We start from the raw sequence: 18,630 nt of genomic DNA on the forward strand, positions 1-18,630 counted from the left end.
TAACTTGCTTCTTTATTCATAACTGTGTCAGACTACAAGGGAACACATCTTGATCTTACAGGGAGGACTGATTCTCACCCAGGAAGCCAGACTTTGAGCTAGAAGCAGTAACTGGAGGAAACTTAGGGTGGTATCCTTTGCAAAGGCATCTATATGTTCTATATATGTGATAAAAATGAATATTTGATAATCAGAAGGCTCACTGTGGCAGAAACTCCAAACCGTTTTCCCCAAATCCATTTCCTCTTCTTCCTAGGCACAGAGTACATAGTCTATCATCCTTTGGAGTTAGGTGTAACCCAGTGATGAGTTTCCACCAACAGAACACAAGCAGAAGTGCTGCACATTGCTTTTGGGCCAAGACTTTCAAGAGGGATGTAAAGCCCCTCCATGTTCTCTTCCCCTTTTCTGTTGACAGAATGACCTGCCCTAGGAATGGCAGAGCCACACTTGAGAGGAGAATGTATCCCTGAATCCTTGTGTGGACTGTTTTCCAGGGCAAGGAAAAAAATCTTTATTATATTAGAATCATTCTCCATTTGGATCTAACCCAGTCACCTTAATGAGTTAGGTGATTTTAATTGATCTTTGTTTTATTTCCCTTTAGGATCAGAGATCAAGAACCAGTAGATATAAGCCTATAACTATCTCCTAAGATTATGTAATGAACAATCAGCCTCCTGTACCACTCTCTCAGGACCTGGCTTTAGTATCAGTAACTAAGAGTTAAAGTTAATCTCTGCCAAAATAATTGTAGACATGTCCTTTTGATATAAATCTTCAGAGACTTCCTGATCATGTATTTGTGATGAACAATGACTCGGATGATTTCTCCTGGGCTTTCTTAGTGAGATTATATAAATATATCTACCGATTCCACAGTAATTCTTTTAGTCTGAAGGCAAATCTTATGTGATCTAAATTGCAACCATGAATAGAATCCTTCACTACTTTCTGAAGACATGCACTTCAAAATGTGGCTTTTTAGCTTCTATCAAAATGTGGATCCTGATATACTTTCCCTTGGATCTGGGCCAGTCTTATAACTTGCTTTGGTACAGGAGTCCTAATATCTTCATGACATTTCTGTACGTCTCTAATGTCAAATACACAGCCTGAGATCCTTTCTGAAATTTCTTGGATTTTTTTTTTTTTTTTTGGAGAAATTTAATCTTTTTAAAAATCTCTGGAGACAAAAATATTTTAAAGAAAACTAACTTGTTTCATGTTTCTAGCTCTACCATTTACCATTGTGTTCCAAGCATGTCTTCAGAATAACAGCCTTTCTTGTGTGCTCTTGTTCTATCTCATAATAGCTATCGCAAAGCAAAACTATGTCTTAAGAGTTCCTGACATATTTGTTGGCAAAAAACCTCAATACACATGATATTGTGTGGCAGGATTAATTTACTTCACAAAATATTATTCTCAGGCTCTATGAGGGTAGAAAGGCAGAGAAATATATTAGATCTATAAACTCCTATCTTATAAACTATTCTGGTATAAACAATAATGTGCTCAGGAAAAGTTACAGTTTTTGAAAAGCACCAGAATGGGATCAAAATTATATTGACTCCAAAAAGAACCCTTTTGAATATACGAAATATGTAGGAAATCATCATCTTTTTCCAATAGTTGTTTGATAGGAAGTGCCATGCAAGGCATACAATGGCATCAAGCATAAAGGATTTGGGTGGGCAAATATAGCTGGCCAGATCGAGGATGTGTGGTCTGGATGGGTTCCCTTCAAAAACCATATTGACCTTCAGTGATTCACACTCCCTGCCTTAGTATTTGACGACTAGAAGACAATAAATTACTCCCAAGTTTTCCATGACTCATAAAGTCACAATCCTGGATCTTATATCTCTGATGTACATTTTCTATTCTATTATAACAAGAGTAAAATTATGAATTCTGAAGGTTGCGGTCTTTATAACATGCTTTTTACAAATCATTTGGAACATTCTGATCTTCTTACATAACCCCTTAGTGTTGCCCTTTTAGTTCAACATCTGAACAATTCAATGTTATCAGATATATAAATATTTTTTCAAATTCCTGTTTATTCTTTTTGATTTCACATTAAATACTATGTCATTCTCAAAGCATTCCCTGGCCTCCTAAGTTAGATTGTGTTCCCTTGCTGTGCAAATCTGAACTTTTCTATAATAATCCTCAGCACAGTTTCCTGTAGATTTCTTGTTGAATCACTGCAGGTCCTTCTGGTCTGTCTGGTAGCACCTGTAATATTTACCCCTTTATCTCCAGACCCTCCCCCAGGTCCTAGCACTTGGCTGGTGATGGGGTTATTCATGGAACAAACAAGCAAGAACTAGTTTTGCTTTCAGCCAGTGATCATTTTTAAAAGCTTTTTAATAAATGCTATTTATGCACTATTCATTCCAGTAAAAAAGATTTGAGGTGGTAGAGGTCTGCATCTTTTCATTCATCTGCCTCTAACATATTGTCCTCTTTTCTTTGTCCTTTAAGAGCAAAGAGTACACATATTAAAAAAAAAAAAAAAAAAACTTCGCTTCACTTTTACTAGCTATGTGGCCTTGAACCCGTTACTTCTTTTCATCCTTAGTCACCAAATGAAATTGGAACAGTGGTACTTCTATCACAAAGTTTGGAGGAGGATTAAATGGAATAGCATACGTAAAAATCTTGCCCGGGATAGATACTCAATAGATGATACTTCTCATACTCTGCTCACTGAGGGGGGAAAAAAAAAGAAAGAAAGAAATCATATCCTAGATTCATCATTATGTAATGACTCACATTCCTGAAAACTAGATATGGCAGCTAGTAGGGTTTGGGACTTTGGCTGTGTGTTTAAATAGGCCTACCAGATACGACTGTTCTGCTCTAATGTAGAAAATCTCATGAAACGGAGTCATCTGTTAGCTCACAACCTCACTGGCAAAAAACAACTCCACTTTAGGGTCCCAAGATGCACCAAACAATGGAGTGGAGCTATTACAGTGTGGGGTAGGTCTAGCGTAGATCTGGGGTCTGGCTAGGGTATCGTTATCCTTCCATACCTTAATTCTCCATCTGCAAAATGGGGTTACTGATTGCACCACCTCCTACGGCTCTGATGAGGATGGAGTGAATTACAGATGAGTGTGTTTCACACAATACTTGGCATGTCACAAAGGCTCAGTGTACAGTGGCTTTAGAAAATAAAATCTATCATAACCATTTATTTTTTGCTCTCTGGTATGGAATTTATTTTTCAAGGTTCTCATGTATTCATTAAGGGAAAAGGAAAATCACCTCTCTAGCCAATAAAGCCTTAACCTGGTTTTGGACACCAAGAGAAATGAGCCCAGAGGAGCAGGAGATGCTGGGAGCTGGCTGTGAACAGTGGAGATCTGTTTTTGTCATTCCAAGTAGAGAAAGTTTTATAAGAATCGATGGTGAGGCATTACTACCACTAATGAGAAAGTACAACTTTTAATGACAGGTAGCTTATTGGTATCTTCGAGAAAAAAACAAACTTATTCAAATCATTCCTAAATGTGTAGTCCCAAAGAGCATAATTATTTTACCTTTACGTGTGGCTGAAGATAGTTAAGGAATATCCTTTCCTGCTTTTCAACAATATTGACTGCTGCACTTTGCCCAATCCTACTTTGTTAAATACTTCTATGCGCTATTGAATTAGTAATACTGTGTGGGTTGATAAATCTTTTAAAATTGACATTGGCCTCTCTTCTGTCAGGGACCAGAGAATGGAACAGTCTGTCACCTTCCATCAATAATCCTTAGACAATTTTTATCCCACTTAGCTAGTGTGAGAGAAGAGTCTCACGTTAGGAAATTATATAAGAATAGACAATGGTCTCTCTCAACATTAGAAATATTATGTTCTGTTGTCTTGACTGGAGTGTAGTTTTCCCTACATGCAAATCTAATTGACGACAGATGTAAGACTGCAAGGTCTCAGTCCTATGACTAAGGGACCGCTGGGAATAATATTCCTAATAAGTGCACTCAACAGCCTTTTCCTCTCCTCAAAAAAAGATTCTGCTTCCTAACAAAACCTACCACTTTAGAATTCTGGGTGCCTGATGAATTAAAACAGACCACACCCCATCTTTGGAGGAACAGAAGCCCTGAACATAATATGTAGGTTACCTTTGGGGAAAGTGTTCATATCTATAGGATTCTAATTATAACATCATTATAAAGCTTTCCTCAGAACCCTCTACAGCTTCCCCTTTGAAAACTCTCTGGGCTTTGAGTCTGGATTGATGGGCGGGAGCAGAAAGAAAGGTGAGCCTCACCTTCTGGCACATAGGCAGGCAGTGCCTATGGAGTAAGTGCCCGGGACAGAGATGAAAGGTTTGTCTATCTTTGTCTCATGTAAATGTGATGGCTTCTACAAGATCTACATAATATGCCTTTAAGGTAATAAGAAAAGTGATTTTCTGTGAGTTGTCAAGATTTTAAAATCCAAATTTCTACTAAATGTGAATGCAAAGATCCACTTTCCCCCAAGAGAATGTGCTACAAATATTTGTCTCAAAATAACAAATCATGATATGTATTTCCAATTAGGTAACTTACTCATAAATTTCTTATTTTGTGTCTGAGTGCCTATTAGTATCACTTTTTTCTCTCTTCATCTGCCACCATTCTGGATGGATGTCTTTTCCCTAGGAGCATAAATGATCCTTTTTCTCTAAATGTCAATTTCTTTTCTTAAAAAAAAAAAAAAATTCTGAGCACCTACAATGTGCCTGGCCCTAGGACAGAAGCTGGAGATACAATACTGAATAGCATCAATTTTCACCTCAGGTGGAACACTCAGGCTTGGAGGGTTGATAAAATGTTGTTCGAGATATAATTTGAATGTTGCCCTTTTCTTCCAGTCACATTCATTCAATTATTCAATAACTCACTGATTTACATATGCATAAAATTGTCATTCTGCACATATCACATGCTAAGTACTTGCATAAAAACCCTGTAAACTAAGCATTAGGTTTCCACAAATCACAATTTCGAAACTACTACTTAGGCATGCAAAATAAAATATGTGTTTGTACAATTTCAAATTTTCACTGAGAAAGTCACTAATTTTGAAGAAATTAAATTAAATTTCTGACATTTTCACCTAGGAAAAAAGTACTTACAGATTTAGTATTCCCTTCAATAACTTCTTCTTCCCGTGGTTCAAGTTTGAGATCCTTCAGGTGGAGAAAGAAATGGGAAAGAAAGGGACCAGAAATGAGATAAAGGAAACACCATATACTTGAATGTTAAGTCTTTTATGGCTAATATTGTACCAAAGGAACCTCATTATCTAAAAGGAAATGGAGTAATTCTGACTTAAAACAAATGAAAACTTTTTGAAAAATGAAACCATTAAAAAAAAATGAAACCAGTAAAACCTCTTTTACCCATTTATCAACGGTAAAAAAACCATTTCAGAGGTGTTTGTTATTACCTTAAGTTTACTGATGACAATAGAAGAGAACAAAATGGAGCAGATTCATAGGAATAGGGAAAGAACAGGACAGGAAAAAGAAAGACTAGGCTGACTTCTTTTGCTGTTAGTACTGATTGCCACTGATTGCCCAAGAGGGAGATCTTGACAGACATTAGTGCAACTGCTATAATACTTTTATACTCTAGTGATAATTTGACATTACTAAAACATGATGAATTCAAAAGCAAATCAAAACTTTTTTTGATATTTCCTAAAAATCAAGGATGGCTAAAAAGACCCTAGAACTTTCTGCAGTCATTAATGGATGACGTTAATGTCTCCAGTGAAACCAAGCATGCAAACTCCCAGAGCTTCATTCTAAGAATATATATCCTAGCATCTGTGGTACATGAGGATTATCCACAATAATTCCTTCAAGGAGATAATAAACTGAGAGCTGCAGAAATCCAGACTGTCCAAAATAACATAAACTTGTTAAAAACAGAGCTATGTAGCTCTAGCTTTGCTGTTCTCTTGTAATTAAACCTTAAGCAAGTTACTTAACTTTTCTAGGATTCACTTTTACCATTAACTTTTCTAGGATCCACTTTTATCATTTACTATTACCATATTTTCCAATAAATAGCAAGTTATTTAACTTTTCTAGGATCCACTTTTACCATTTTCCTCCTGAATTCTCTATTCCTAGAGATTCACCTAGCTGGTTCCTTCTCCTGTCTTACACCTCAACTCCAATATCACTTTTTAACATGACCTTCCTGGGTCACCCACTTTAGGTATCCACCCCCTCATCATCACCATACTGCCTTAAATTGTCTTCCCGATACTTTTACTCTCTGAAATTACCTTATTTCATTGATTTGTTTATTGATTTTCCTTGGTCTCTACTGGACCAAGGACCTTACCTATTTTGATCACAGCTGTACTTCCACTGCCAGAATAATACTGGGCATAAAGCAGATGTGCAGTAGACAATAGCTGAATAAATGAATGGCTGAATAAATGCCCCACTGAAATCACAGCTTCCCCCTGAAGTCAAGGAGATGGAAGGCAATGGGATAAATCTTCAAAAATGCTCTACAGATAGAAACTCTAACAAAAGGGATCTCCTTGACCACTCTGTCCCTATCACCAACTCAGGTACAATTTTCGCTTCCACATTCTTTGATTGATGATAAGAACAACCTAAAACAGGTGGTATGAACACAATGAGGATGTTTGAAAATGTTTTCTGCAGGGCTCAAGGACAACATAAAATATGATCTCAATATATCCCCATAAATCCTCACAGGGGCTGAAATGGGGAGAAAGAATGCCAGAAGGAAACTGTAGAAATTTCAAGAATTATTCCCCCTCCCCCACATGAATGGTACGGGGCTCGGCTTATGGTGCAGAAAGGATTTATCATACTAACTGCAAGAAAAGATAACAGGTGCTCCCCTGCAGGAACATGTCCTTCTAATGGGGAGATCAAACCCGGTGCCAAAAACTGCATGAGACAAGAGAGTCAACTGTGAAATGACATGCACTTAGCTACTGTTTGGCAATTGGGTAGTTTTTCCTCTAAAAGCCTAATTCACAGTACAGAATAAGTTGTAGAAGGACACAGAACTTGCACTGCCTCTCCATTCATTAAGACAGACCATGCTGAGCCCCACACAGCTGGGATCCAATGCCCAAGACCATCACATCATACTTTCAGCAAACCTCTCAGACTCTGTCCTCAAAATGAAACCCTTTCATAGGAAGGGAGGGAGAAAAAGTCTAGGAAAGAAAGAGATGTGATAATACTTTGATTTAAAGTTGGAAAAAAAAGGCATGACCTAAGTTAAAGTTATTCCTTTAAAAATAGCTCTATAAAGTTAAGACACCAAATAAAGAGAAGAAGAACTTCAAATCTATTTTAAAAGGAGAAATTTATGTTCTTTAAATGAATCTGAAATTATGTAACAATGGACGCCTTATGTTTTAACAAGGTTTGTTTTCCAAATAGAGGTCATGCATTTCCATCTTCCATGATTGGAAAGCAAATTTTCATAGCCACCATTTTCCCTATGATTATGTTTAATCTTAGTTCACATAACAATTGATGAAATTAGGAAGTGAATTGCAGCAGCTCTAAGTTTAGGTTATTTGCCCAGTTAAGTGGTCGATGTTAATGTAACAAATGGTGATATAGCAGCAGAGGGACTAGACCTCTCCTAGGTTTCTTCCTCTGGACCTGGTTCCTTGTACAGAATCTCCTTCTCAGAGATCCTCCTCAACTCAGGCCACGGAGTTTCATCTTTGTGGAGATGGCTCTTGAGACCTTAAACTGTTGGCCTGGCTTCTTGCTTAGTAACATCTAACTGAACATTTTTGCCTGTGACCTAGTGGATCTTGAAATTAACACACCTAATTAACAAATTCACCTCAACTCACCCATTATCTCTCACTTGTCTCTTCCTTTCTGCTAATGATACAATTGACTAAGGCGCTCAGACTCAAATTCTCAGAATCCTATCTGAGATTCCTCTGTCCTTTACCCATCAAATCCATTCAATGATCCTGTTAATTTCACTCAAGTCTTTCAAAACTGCCATTTTCTTTTCAGTCATACACACATACATACACACACACACACACACACACATTTCAGTCATATATATATATATGTATATGATATATATATATTTTTTAAGATTTTTATTTATTTCTTTATTCAACAGAGAGTGACACAGCGAGAGACAGAACACAAGCAGGGGGAGTGGGAGAGGGAGAAGCAGGCTTCTTGTTGAGCCGGGAGCCCAATGTGGGGTTTGATTCCAGGACCCTGAGGCTATAACCTGAGCCAAAAGCAGATGCTTAATGACTGAGCCACCCAGGCACCCCTTTTCGGTCATATATTACAGGGCCATCTCTTGCCATACCTGATCCCAGTGGGCTCAGATCTGCAACTTGCTCCTTAATATCATTGCTTGAGCTAATTTTGGTGGTTCGGGTGTTCTTGTTTGATTCAATTTGTATTCTTGCTGTCCAATTTTCTAACTAAAAGATCTTTCAGGTTATGTCACTTACCTGTTGAAAAATAATAATAAATGCCGCCTGTTGTCTCTAAGACAAGTCCAAATCCCTTACTCTGTTATTTAACACCATCTGTAATATGGGCCCTATCCATCCACACAATCTTATTTGTTACCATTTTCCTAACAAAAAGAATCTAACCAGGCTGGCCTACTTAGGTTTTACTCATGCTGTCACCCTTACTTAATGTCCTCTCTAGGTGCTCTCTTTTTACTAAAAATTTATTTTTCCATAACAAATATCTATTTGTTCATTGGTTTGTTAGCAGACTAGTATTTACTCCAATTTTAATGACAATACATTTTCCTTTCAGTAAATTCTCCCTTCTCCTTTCAACACAGTGCTCTAGGACCATTAATCAAGATGTTCTTCCCTTCCTTATCCAAGTAATCAGCCTGAGACCCTAACAAGACCAACCAGATTCTACCCCCGGGGAAGTAGAATCTTGAGCATAATGTCAACAGACTTGAGATGGTCGGAACTCACTTATTCCAGTAGAGGTAGCCTGAGAGACCACTGAGCATTTCTCACTTAGATCTCTAGAGTTACTGTGTCTTCTGACTTTTCCTCAATCCTAGTTTCTATACCTTCTGTTGATTCTGTGAGCATTCCCATACCTTCCAGAAAAAGAACTGATTACAGAGGTGATTTCTGTTGCTTGCAAACAAAATCCCTAATTGCCATCATTTGAAGGCCTGACTCAAGCCCCTCCAGCCACACTAAGTCCTTGCCAAGCACCCTAGTTCGCAGTGATCTTTCCCTCAGGAAGCATCTGTAGATTGAAATTAGCATCTGTTCTACTCCTTTGGCATGTCTCAGTCAGTCAGCAAGAGTTCACTGAGCATTAACTATGAAGCTGGTTCTGTGCTATCACATACTTTAAGAAAATCCGTTAACTTTTATAATAATGCTTAATTTTACTAGCAGGCTGTAGGTTCTTCAATGTCTGTAACTGTCTCAAACAAACATTTCTTCCTTTGGTGCCTGGAGTGACTAGAAAACACATATTCTTACTGATATAACCTGCCTCTTCCATCAAAGGGAACACCACTACAATATTAGGACTGTAGGTACTAAGTGAATTAGTCAGCAGAAATCACTGGAAACATGAAATATATATCTGAAAAACTTGTCACATCCCTACTTGGTTTCTCACTGGGTAGTTCCAGCACCAAAATTCATCAGTTAGCAGGCTAATTTATAGAAGTTGCAAATGTAATTTCACCTTCTAGTATCTCATACAACGACTTTCCTGAATCACTGTGAAACACTCCCAGGACGTGGGCCAGGCCGTCCCTACAAGCAGCCGTCTGCGTCATTCAGGCGTACTGCTACCTACAGCACTGGTAACCTAAGAAGCAGGCAGTTCAGTGCATTTATTTAACTTGTAACTCTACATTCTTTTAAAAAAAATTTTTTTTTAAAGATTTACTAATTTATTGGAAAGAGAGAAAGAGAAACTATGCGTGCACGCACAGCAGCATGGGAGGAGGAACAGAGGGAGAGGGGGAAGCAGGCTCCCCGCAGAGCAGGGAACCCATGCGGGGCTCCATCCCAGGACCCTGGGATCATGACCAGAGCCGAAGGCAGATGCTTAACCGACTGAGCCACCCAGGCGCCCCTCTACATCCTATCTTAATTCTAACCAGGGGTAGGGGTGAGGGACTGAGAATTAACATGTATTCGCCTTAACAGAAATGCCCAGATAACTACCAGGTGGCCATTTGTAGCATCACAGGACTCCTGGCTGTTACTCTATCCATGGGGCAGCCATGGATGTATTAATGCCGTGAGGAAAATGGGTCAGAACATACTGGGAAGTGAGAGGGAGAAGAAAGAAAAGGAAGCATGTACCTTCTTTTCCAGTCGATCAATTAATTTCTGGAGTCTGTTGATCTGGGTCATCCACTGGTTATCTTCTTCTAACAAGCCTTGAGGGGAAAACCATGAAAACAATGTGTTAAAGAGAGGAAACGTTTGAGCATTTCAGAACTTTTCTTTGACCTGGAAGGAAGCGCACAGTGTCACTGACTAGCCACCACCTTCTTAAGAACTGCATTCACATGAGTGCTTTCTGAGTTATTGTGTTCCACAGATCTGCGTGCCCCCATGGGTGCATTTTCGCAAGTCTATGCCTTTGACGTCATTGCCTGCACTGGCCTTTGATCATCAAGGAACAGATCCTGCTGAGCCATTTTTACCACTCCATGAGATGGCTGGTTTTTCTTTTGCAAAAACAGAAAGCATCCATCAATAATTCTAAGCTGACTTCTGTGACAGTGGCAGGAGCCAGGGAAGGAAGTGAGATGTCTGACCACAACAAGGTAGCTGGTGTCTCCTTTCCTAGAGCCTAACCAGAATAAGCATGGGTGCTGTGGTCATGGCATAGCGGTCAGGAATGCAGGATCTGGAAGCTGCTGATCTTGTTCAGATGACTGGACTCCTCTGACCTCAGCTTCCTGATTTTTAAAATGGCAAGAGTATCAGTGGCCACATAGTTATTGTGAGGATTCAATCAAAACATATACATGTGTATATATACACACACATGCACACATATATACATGCATACACATGACAGATGTGCAGATGTACATCTGTGTGAACATACACACAAACACACGTCTGTATCTAGCACCAAGTCCTCCTGCTAATATTGTTGCTGTAATGACCTTTTTAATTAAAAAACTTTTTTTTAAGTCTTTTTTTATTTTATTCTTGCTTTTTCAAGTAAGCTCTATACCCAGTGTGGGGCTTGAACTCACAACCTGGAGATTATTCAAGGGTGCAAAGGGAAGCGTTGTGGTCTGAGCTCCTGCAGAGACATGCTGGCCTCCTTGTGGGTGGGTCCTTATGGCAGCTTGGCTCAAAAATGATTTCATAGGCATTTGCTGAAATATTATTGAATATTTCTCGATGGGAGGATGTGATTGAATTCAAACTGTAAAACCTTGTTTTAGCTTTGAATGTTTGGAAGAGAAGACCAAATTATAAAGAGGTCGTACTTTACATAAGAATGCACTTCTTGCTCTCTCTGCATTCCTGGGTGAAACTCCTTGCAAAGCAAATTAGGAGGCGAACCTAAGCAGGAGCACAGTCACACAGAAGTGGATATAAGAAAAAAAAAATCAGAATAGGGTGCTTTATAACAGAAAACATTGTAACTGTATGAACAAAATTTATGTTTGCTTTTTAACTTACAAATCAGTCAACACCATTTCCATCCTGGCTTGTTCCTAGAAGAATTTAAGGTGGCTGACACATCAAAATTCCTTAGAAGGATGTTTTGGGTTTTGCTCTGTTTTCTAAAGGGCTAAAGCATGAAGAACAATCTATATTTTGACTTAGGAGCCTAGTATTGTCATTTCCTAACAACACACAGTAGGCTGTATTAGTGCTCACGAACTTCCCCTCTTTCTGGGATAGAATTCTCTGCCTACAGTTGCTGCCCCTCCATCTCGCAGCACCTCCTACCACGAAAGATGGAGTAGATGTCCTTCCCTACTGCTACTGGGGTCGGCGTGGGACTCATCTGGCCACTGGAGAGTTAGTGGGTAAAATGCACACAGTGGTTTCAAGTGAACCATGTGACGTGGCCTGGCTGTTTGTGCTTCTGACGCCCACCAAGAAGAAACTCCTCTCCAAGGAGGCACTGATCCCAGCAGGCTACACGAGAAGCGAAGCTGAACTCTACTTTCACCGGGGGAGCACACATCCAGCTGAGGTCACCCAAATCACCATCAACCACAGACCCATGAGCGAAAAAAGACAAGTATTTGCAGTGGTAATCACTGAGCTTTTGTGGTTGTCTCACTGTAAAAATGGACTAATAAACCAGATGACCTTGGACAAATTGCTTATCATCTGGGGAAATAAAGATACCAACATTCATCTTATAAGGTAATAGAATGAAAAAAGACAGTGTTCAAGAAGGCACTTTGAAACCTTTCAAGTACAATCTGTGTAAATATAGGCTATAGTTAGTACTTTGGTTTACTGAAATATCAGATATTTAAAGATCAATTTGTGTCAAAACAATATGTTCAAGTGATGTTTATATATATGCACACTCATATACATATACACATATGCATGCACACACATGCTTTACAGAAATTACTGATGCTTTGCAACGTGAATTTGTGTACTTCAAATGGATTATTGAAGAAATTATTAAAATAACACAATTAAAATAACCTATAATATTAAGGTTTTAGGCCAATAAATGTCATAATATATTTCATGCTTCAAAAATGCCAGCTATGACTTTAATCCCATCATGAAAGGAAATAAAGATCCTTTTCCTGAGATGGACTTTCTATATGTTTAGGTGGGCTTTAGGGAATCTGGAGCAAATTAGGGTACAAACTAAAGGGCGCCTCCTTTCTTGAATCTGATCGGGACTTCTACAGGTCTCCAGTCCTCGTGCAGAAGGCGACCAAGCTGCTTCCTGCCCTCCCCATCGTTCCTCTGTGCACTGCTGGATGCTGCTGTGGGATGCTGCCAGAAACAACGGGGAGGATCATCACCCTGTTCTTAACACCGGAGGTTCTTTGCCACATGGTTTCAAACTTAGCTGGTATAGGAAAACCATTCCATTACTACTGCTGTTTTACTTGGTTAAAACATATGAAACAGACACATGAAAAAGTGCTCCATATCACTCGGCATCAGGGAAATACAAATCAAAACCACAATGAGATATCACCTCACACCAGTCAGAATGGCTAAAATCAACAAGTCAGGAAATGACAGATGCTGGCGAGGATGTGGAGAAAGGGGAACCCTCCTACACTGTTGGTGGGAATGCAAGCTGGTGCAACCACTCTGGAAAACAGCATGGAGGTTCCTCAAAATGTTGAAAATAGAACTGCCCTATGACCCAGCAATGGCACTACTGGGTATTTACCCTAAAGATACAAACGTAGTGATCCAAAGGGGCATGTGTACTCGAATGTTTATAGCAGCAATGTCCACAATAGCCAAACTATGGAAAGAACCTAGATGTCCATCAACAGATGAATGGATCAAGAAGATGTGGTATATATACACAATGGAATACTATGCAGCCATCAAAAGAAATGAAATCTTGCCATTTGCGACAACATGGATGGAACTAGAGCGTATCATGCTTAGCGAAATAAGTCAAGCAGAGAAAGACAACTATCATATGATCTCCCTGATATGAGGAAGTGGTGATGCAACATGGGGGCTTAAGTGGGTAGGAGAAGAATAAATGAAACAAGATGGGATTGGGAGGGAGACAAACCATAAGTGACTCTTAATCTCACAAAACAAACTGAGGGTTGCTGGGGGGAGGGGGTTTGGGAGAAGGGTGGGATTATGGACATTGGGGAGGGTATGTGCTTTGGTGAGTGCTGTGAAGTGTGTAAACCTGGTGATTCACAGACCTGTACCCCTGGGGATAAAAATATATGTTTATAAAAAATAAAAAATTAAAAAAAAAATAAAATAAAAATTTATATTAAAAAGACAAAAAAAAAAACCATATGAAACAACTTGTTTAAAAAATACGTCAACGTGAAAATACAAACTGAGTCAGTTTGGAAGGAGAAAAATGACAAAGCTTCATTACCTGGGCCGCAGGCACTAAACTGAGGGCTTTTAGGGGAGAAGCTGTTGTGTCTCTGGACTCTGCGACTTGATCGCTTTCCAGGCCACTGAATCAACAGGACTTCCGGCTTGGTCGGCCCTTGCCTTGAACAAGAGAGACAACATTTAACCACGGCGTGTTTCTTGCCTGGAGAAACAGATCTTCAACCATCGGTCCAAAGATTTTCTGGTATAGTGAAATGAAAAGTTAGGAGAATTGCTGCTTACCAACATGCTCTAAAGACCCAGAAGATTTGGTTTTATAAATGTATAAATGTGAATCTAAAGGAGAAACTGTGAGCTGTCTATATTCTTTCAAAATTTGAGTAAAAATTGTATATTAATTTGTGACTTAAGAAAAACATCTTACCTATCTTGACCAAACCATCAGTGGAAAAAATGTTTTTGTGTGTGCTGATGTATTTAGTTTGAGAACACCTATGGCGTTCAGTCAGTTTTAAGTTTTTTAAATCAAGGCTATGTATCCATATAATTTTAAAAGTCAAATAATTCTACAAAGCTTATTTTAACAAACAGGAGCTCCTACTCCCCCACCTCCATATCATGCCCCATTCCCACAAGTGTTCAGGGAATGCTTTCAACAAGTGTTAATTTGAATGTTTATCCTCATGTCTATATATAATATGCTTCAATTGCTATCATTTTATTCTTCAGTTTTAAAATGTATCTATTAACTTCCCACTATGAAAAGCTCAGGTCAAGAGTATATACAAGGAAATATTATAAGGAACTTATAGAAAAACTATTCGAAAGAATGGATTCAATTTGGGAAGCAAGTCTTTGGTCTTTCCCTATTCTTCTATCCTGGTTGGAATACACACATGATAGCCGGAATTCCAGCAACCATCTTGCACCACTAGGCAAACATGAGGATGTACTTAATATGTGAAAAAGGAAGGAGGTCTATGATAAATCTGTAGAGCTGTCAGGTGCTTAGGCTGCCACCACCAAGCTCTTTCTTTCCTTCTTTCTTTCTTTAAAAGATGTATTTATTTATTTATTTGACAGAGAGGAAGAGAGAGATCAAAAGTAGGCAGAGAGGTAGGCAGAGAGAGAGGGAGGGAAGCAGGCTCCCTGCTGAGCAGAGAGCCCAATGCAGACCTTGATCCCAGGACCCTGAGATCATGACCTGAGCCGAAGGCAGAGGCTTAACCCACTGAACCACCCAGGAGTCCCCACCAAGCTCTTTCATAAGATATAATAAACCCTTTTGTGTTTAAGCCAATTTTTTCTTGTTACATACACCCAATTCTAATACTAATTCAATCACCCAAAATCTTCCTTTACTATCATTAAGGGAAAATTTCTTTAGCCTCTCTCTAATACTGATTCTCCCCAAACTCCCTTTTAAGCACGATGAGAGGCAATTTTTTCTTTTTAGATAAATGAACAAACTTAATAGCTTTTTATTTTTTTACTATGCTGGTTCTCTTTTTTTAATTATTATTATGTTCAATTATCTAGCTATAGTACATCATTAGATTTTGATACAGTGTTCAAAATTTTGAGATACTGCATATTAAAAAGATACTTTTGGGACACCTTAGTGGCTCAGTCAGTTAAGCATCTTCCTTTGGTTCAGGTCCTGATCTCAGGGTCCTGGGATCGAGTCTCACTCCGGGCTCCTTGCTCGGGAGGGGAGCCTGCTTCTCCCTCTGCCTGCCTCTCCCCCTGTTTGTGCTCTCTCTCTTTTTCTCTGACAAATAAATAAAACCTTTAAAAAAAAAGAGATACTTTTATTTTATTCTGCTTTATTGGTGGTTTTATGGGGTAAAGAGCTTTACTTTTTAAAATTCCTGCATAATTAATGTACAGTGGTATATTATTTTCAGGTATATAATATAGTGATTCAATAATTCTATGCAGTACTCAGTACTCATCATCATAAGTGTACTCTTAATCTCCTTCACCTATCTCACTTATCCCCTCTGGTAACCATCAGTTTTGTTCTCTATAGTTAAGAGTCTGTGATTTGGGGGCACCTGGATGGTCACTCAATTAAGAGACAGCCTTCAGCTCAGGTCATGATCTCAGGGTTCTGGAATCAAGCCCCATATGGGGCTCCCTGCTCAACAGGGAGCCTGCTTCTCTCTCACCTCCCCACTTGTGCTCTCTCTATCTCTCTCTCAAATAAATAAAATCTCAAAAAAAAAAGTCTGTAATTTGTCTTTTTTATTTTTTAAATTCCACATGAGTGAACTCCTATGGCATCTGTCTTTCTCTTACTGACATTTCACTTAGCATTATGCTCTCCAGATCCACGTTGCTGCAAATGGCAAGATTTCATTCTTCTTTATGGATGAATAATATTCCACTGTATGTATATGTGTGTGTGTGTGTACACTTCTTTATCCACTCATCTATCCATGGATACTTGGGTTTCATATTTTGGCTATTATAAGTAATACTGCAATAATCACAGGGGTGCATATATCTTCTCAAATTAGTGTTTTCATATTCCTTGGTTAAATACCCAGGAGTAGAATTACTGCATCTTATGGTAATTCCATTTTTAATTTTTTGAGGAACCTCCATACTGGTTTCCACAGTGACTGCACCAGTTTGCATTTCCACCAACAGTGCACGAGGGTTTCTTTTCCTCCACATTCTTGCCAATGCTTGTTTCTTGTGTTTTTGACTTTAGTCATGACAGGAGTGAGGTGATATCTCAGTTTAATTCTGATTTTCATTTCACTGATGGTTAGTGAGTTGACCATCTTTTCATGTGTCTGTTGGCCACCTATATGTCTTCTTTGGAGAAACATCTGTTCTTATCTTCTGCCCATTTTTAATTGGATTATTTATTCCTTTGGTGTTGAGTTTTATGCATTCTGTATATTCTTTATATATTTTGGATATTAACCCTTTGTCAAATATATTATTTGCAAATATCTCCTCCCAATCAGTAGGTTGTCATTTTGTTTTTTTGATTATTCCCTTTGCTGTGCAGAGGCTTATAATCTCACTTTATTATGGTGAATAATTTTTAAAAATATAAAGGTGGATTCAATTTGTTAATGTGTTGTTGAGGAATTTTGCATCTGTGTTCTTCAGAGATATTGGCTTATAGTTCTCTTTTATTCTCTTTCATTGTAGTGTCATTATCTGGTTTTGATATCAGGGTAATGCTGGCATCACAGAATGAATTTGGAAGCTTTCCTTTCTCTACTATTTTTTGGAATAGTTTGGGAATAGATATTAATGATTCTTTAAATGTTTGGTAAAATTTACATGTGAAGCCATCTGGTCTTGGACTTTTGTTTTTGGGGAGTTTTTAATTGTTGATTCAATTTCATTGCTGGTAATTGGTCCGTCAAATTTTCCATTTCTTTCTGATTCAGTTTTGGGAGGTTATATGTTTCTAGGAATTTATCCATTTCTTCTAGATTGCACAATTTGTTGTCATATAATTTTTCATAATATTCTCTAATAATCCATGATGTTGGACGGTATTTCTCCTCTTTCGTTTCTGATTTTGAGTCTTATATTTATAAGACTTATATTTATAAGTCTTATATTTATAAGTCTGCCTAAAAGTTTATTAATTTTGTTAATCTTTTCAAAGAACCAACTCCTGGCGTTATTGATCTTTTTGGTTTGTTTTTGTTTTTAGTTTCTATTTCATTTATTTCTGCTCTTATCTTTATTTTCTTTCCTTCTACTGGTTTAGGGTTTTATTTATTCTTCCTTTTCTAGCTCCTTTAGTTGTAAGGTTAGTTTATTTGAGATTTTTCTGGCTTCTTGAGGTGGACTCAGCGGGGAGTCTGCTTCTCCCTCTGATCTTCCCCCCCTCCTCTTATGCTTTCTCTCTCACTCTCTCTCAAATATATAAGATCTTAAAAAAAAAAAAGAAAGAAAGTTCTAGGTCTTAATTAAGCCCGAATGACTGTTAAAAACTTACAAAATTAAGCCCCTCTGGTTTTCAAATCCAAATGTTATAGGGGTTCATCTTCCCTATGTGAATCCCTTGTGTCTGGGGACTCCTATGGGGTGCCCTTTTCCCTTCTCCATGTTTGCAGTGTCCATCCCTCCCAGAGACAGTCTTGTGGGTCTGTTTGGCTTGTGCCTACATCTCCACCCTTCCTACCATTTTCAATGTGGCCTCTTCCTACATGTAGATGTTGAGAGTCTGTTCTGCTGATCTTCTGGTCATTTTCTGGGTTATTTACATTGATGTGGGTATTATTTAGGTATATCCATAGGACAGTGTGAGCCTAGGATCCTCCTACTGTGCCATCTTCTCCAGAAGTCAGAGTAGAGAGAGTTAGATTGCAAATCATGTTCTCTTCAAATTTTGAAAAGGCTGTTTGATTGCATGCTAGTTTCCAGTGTCATTATTGAAAAAATCTAGTGTTTTCTTTGTTCTTTGTATTTGAAATCGTTTTTCTGTCTAGAAGATTTTAGACACTTCTTTTTGTCTTTAGTATTCGGAAATTTCAAAATGCCATGCCTTGGTGTCAGATTTTATG

The 18,630-nt window shown here is 38.4% G+C and overlaps 1 protein-coding gene across 1 annotated transcript in view; it reads right to left on the minus strand.

Moving 5' to 3' along the window:
* The window catches only part of NECAB1 (N-terminal EF-hand calcium binding protein 1), a 203,809-nt gene that overhangs the window by 33,125 nt on the left and 152,054 nt on the right, over window positions 1-18,630 (minus strand). Inside the window, exons 7-9 of the mRNA XM_082719412.1 lie at window positions 14,124-14,245; window positions 10,382-10,458; window positions 5,148-5,201 (exon numbers count right to left, since the gene is read on the minus strand). Coding sequence (XP_082575538.1) covers window positions 5,148-5,201; window positions 10,382-10,458; window positions 14,124-14,245 — 253 coding nt within the window. The remainder of the gene's footprint in view (window positions 1-5,147; window positions 5,202-10,381; window positions 10,459-14,123; window positions 14,246-18,630) is intronic.

The sequence above is a fragment of the Mustela nivalis genome (assembly GCF_964662115.1).
Source record: "Mustela nivalis genome assembly, chromosome: 2".
NCBI lineage: Eukaryota > Metazoa > Chordata > Mammalia > Carnivora > Mustelidae > Mustela > Mustela nivalis.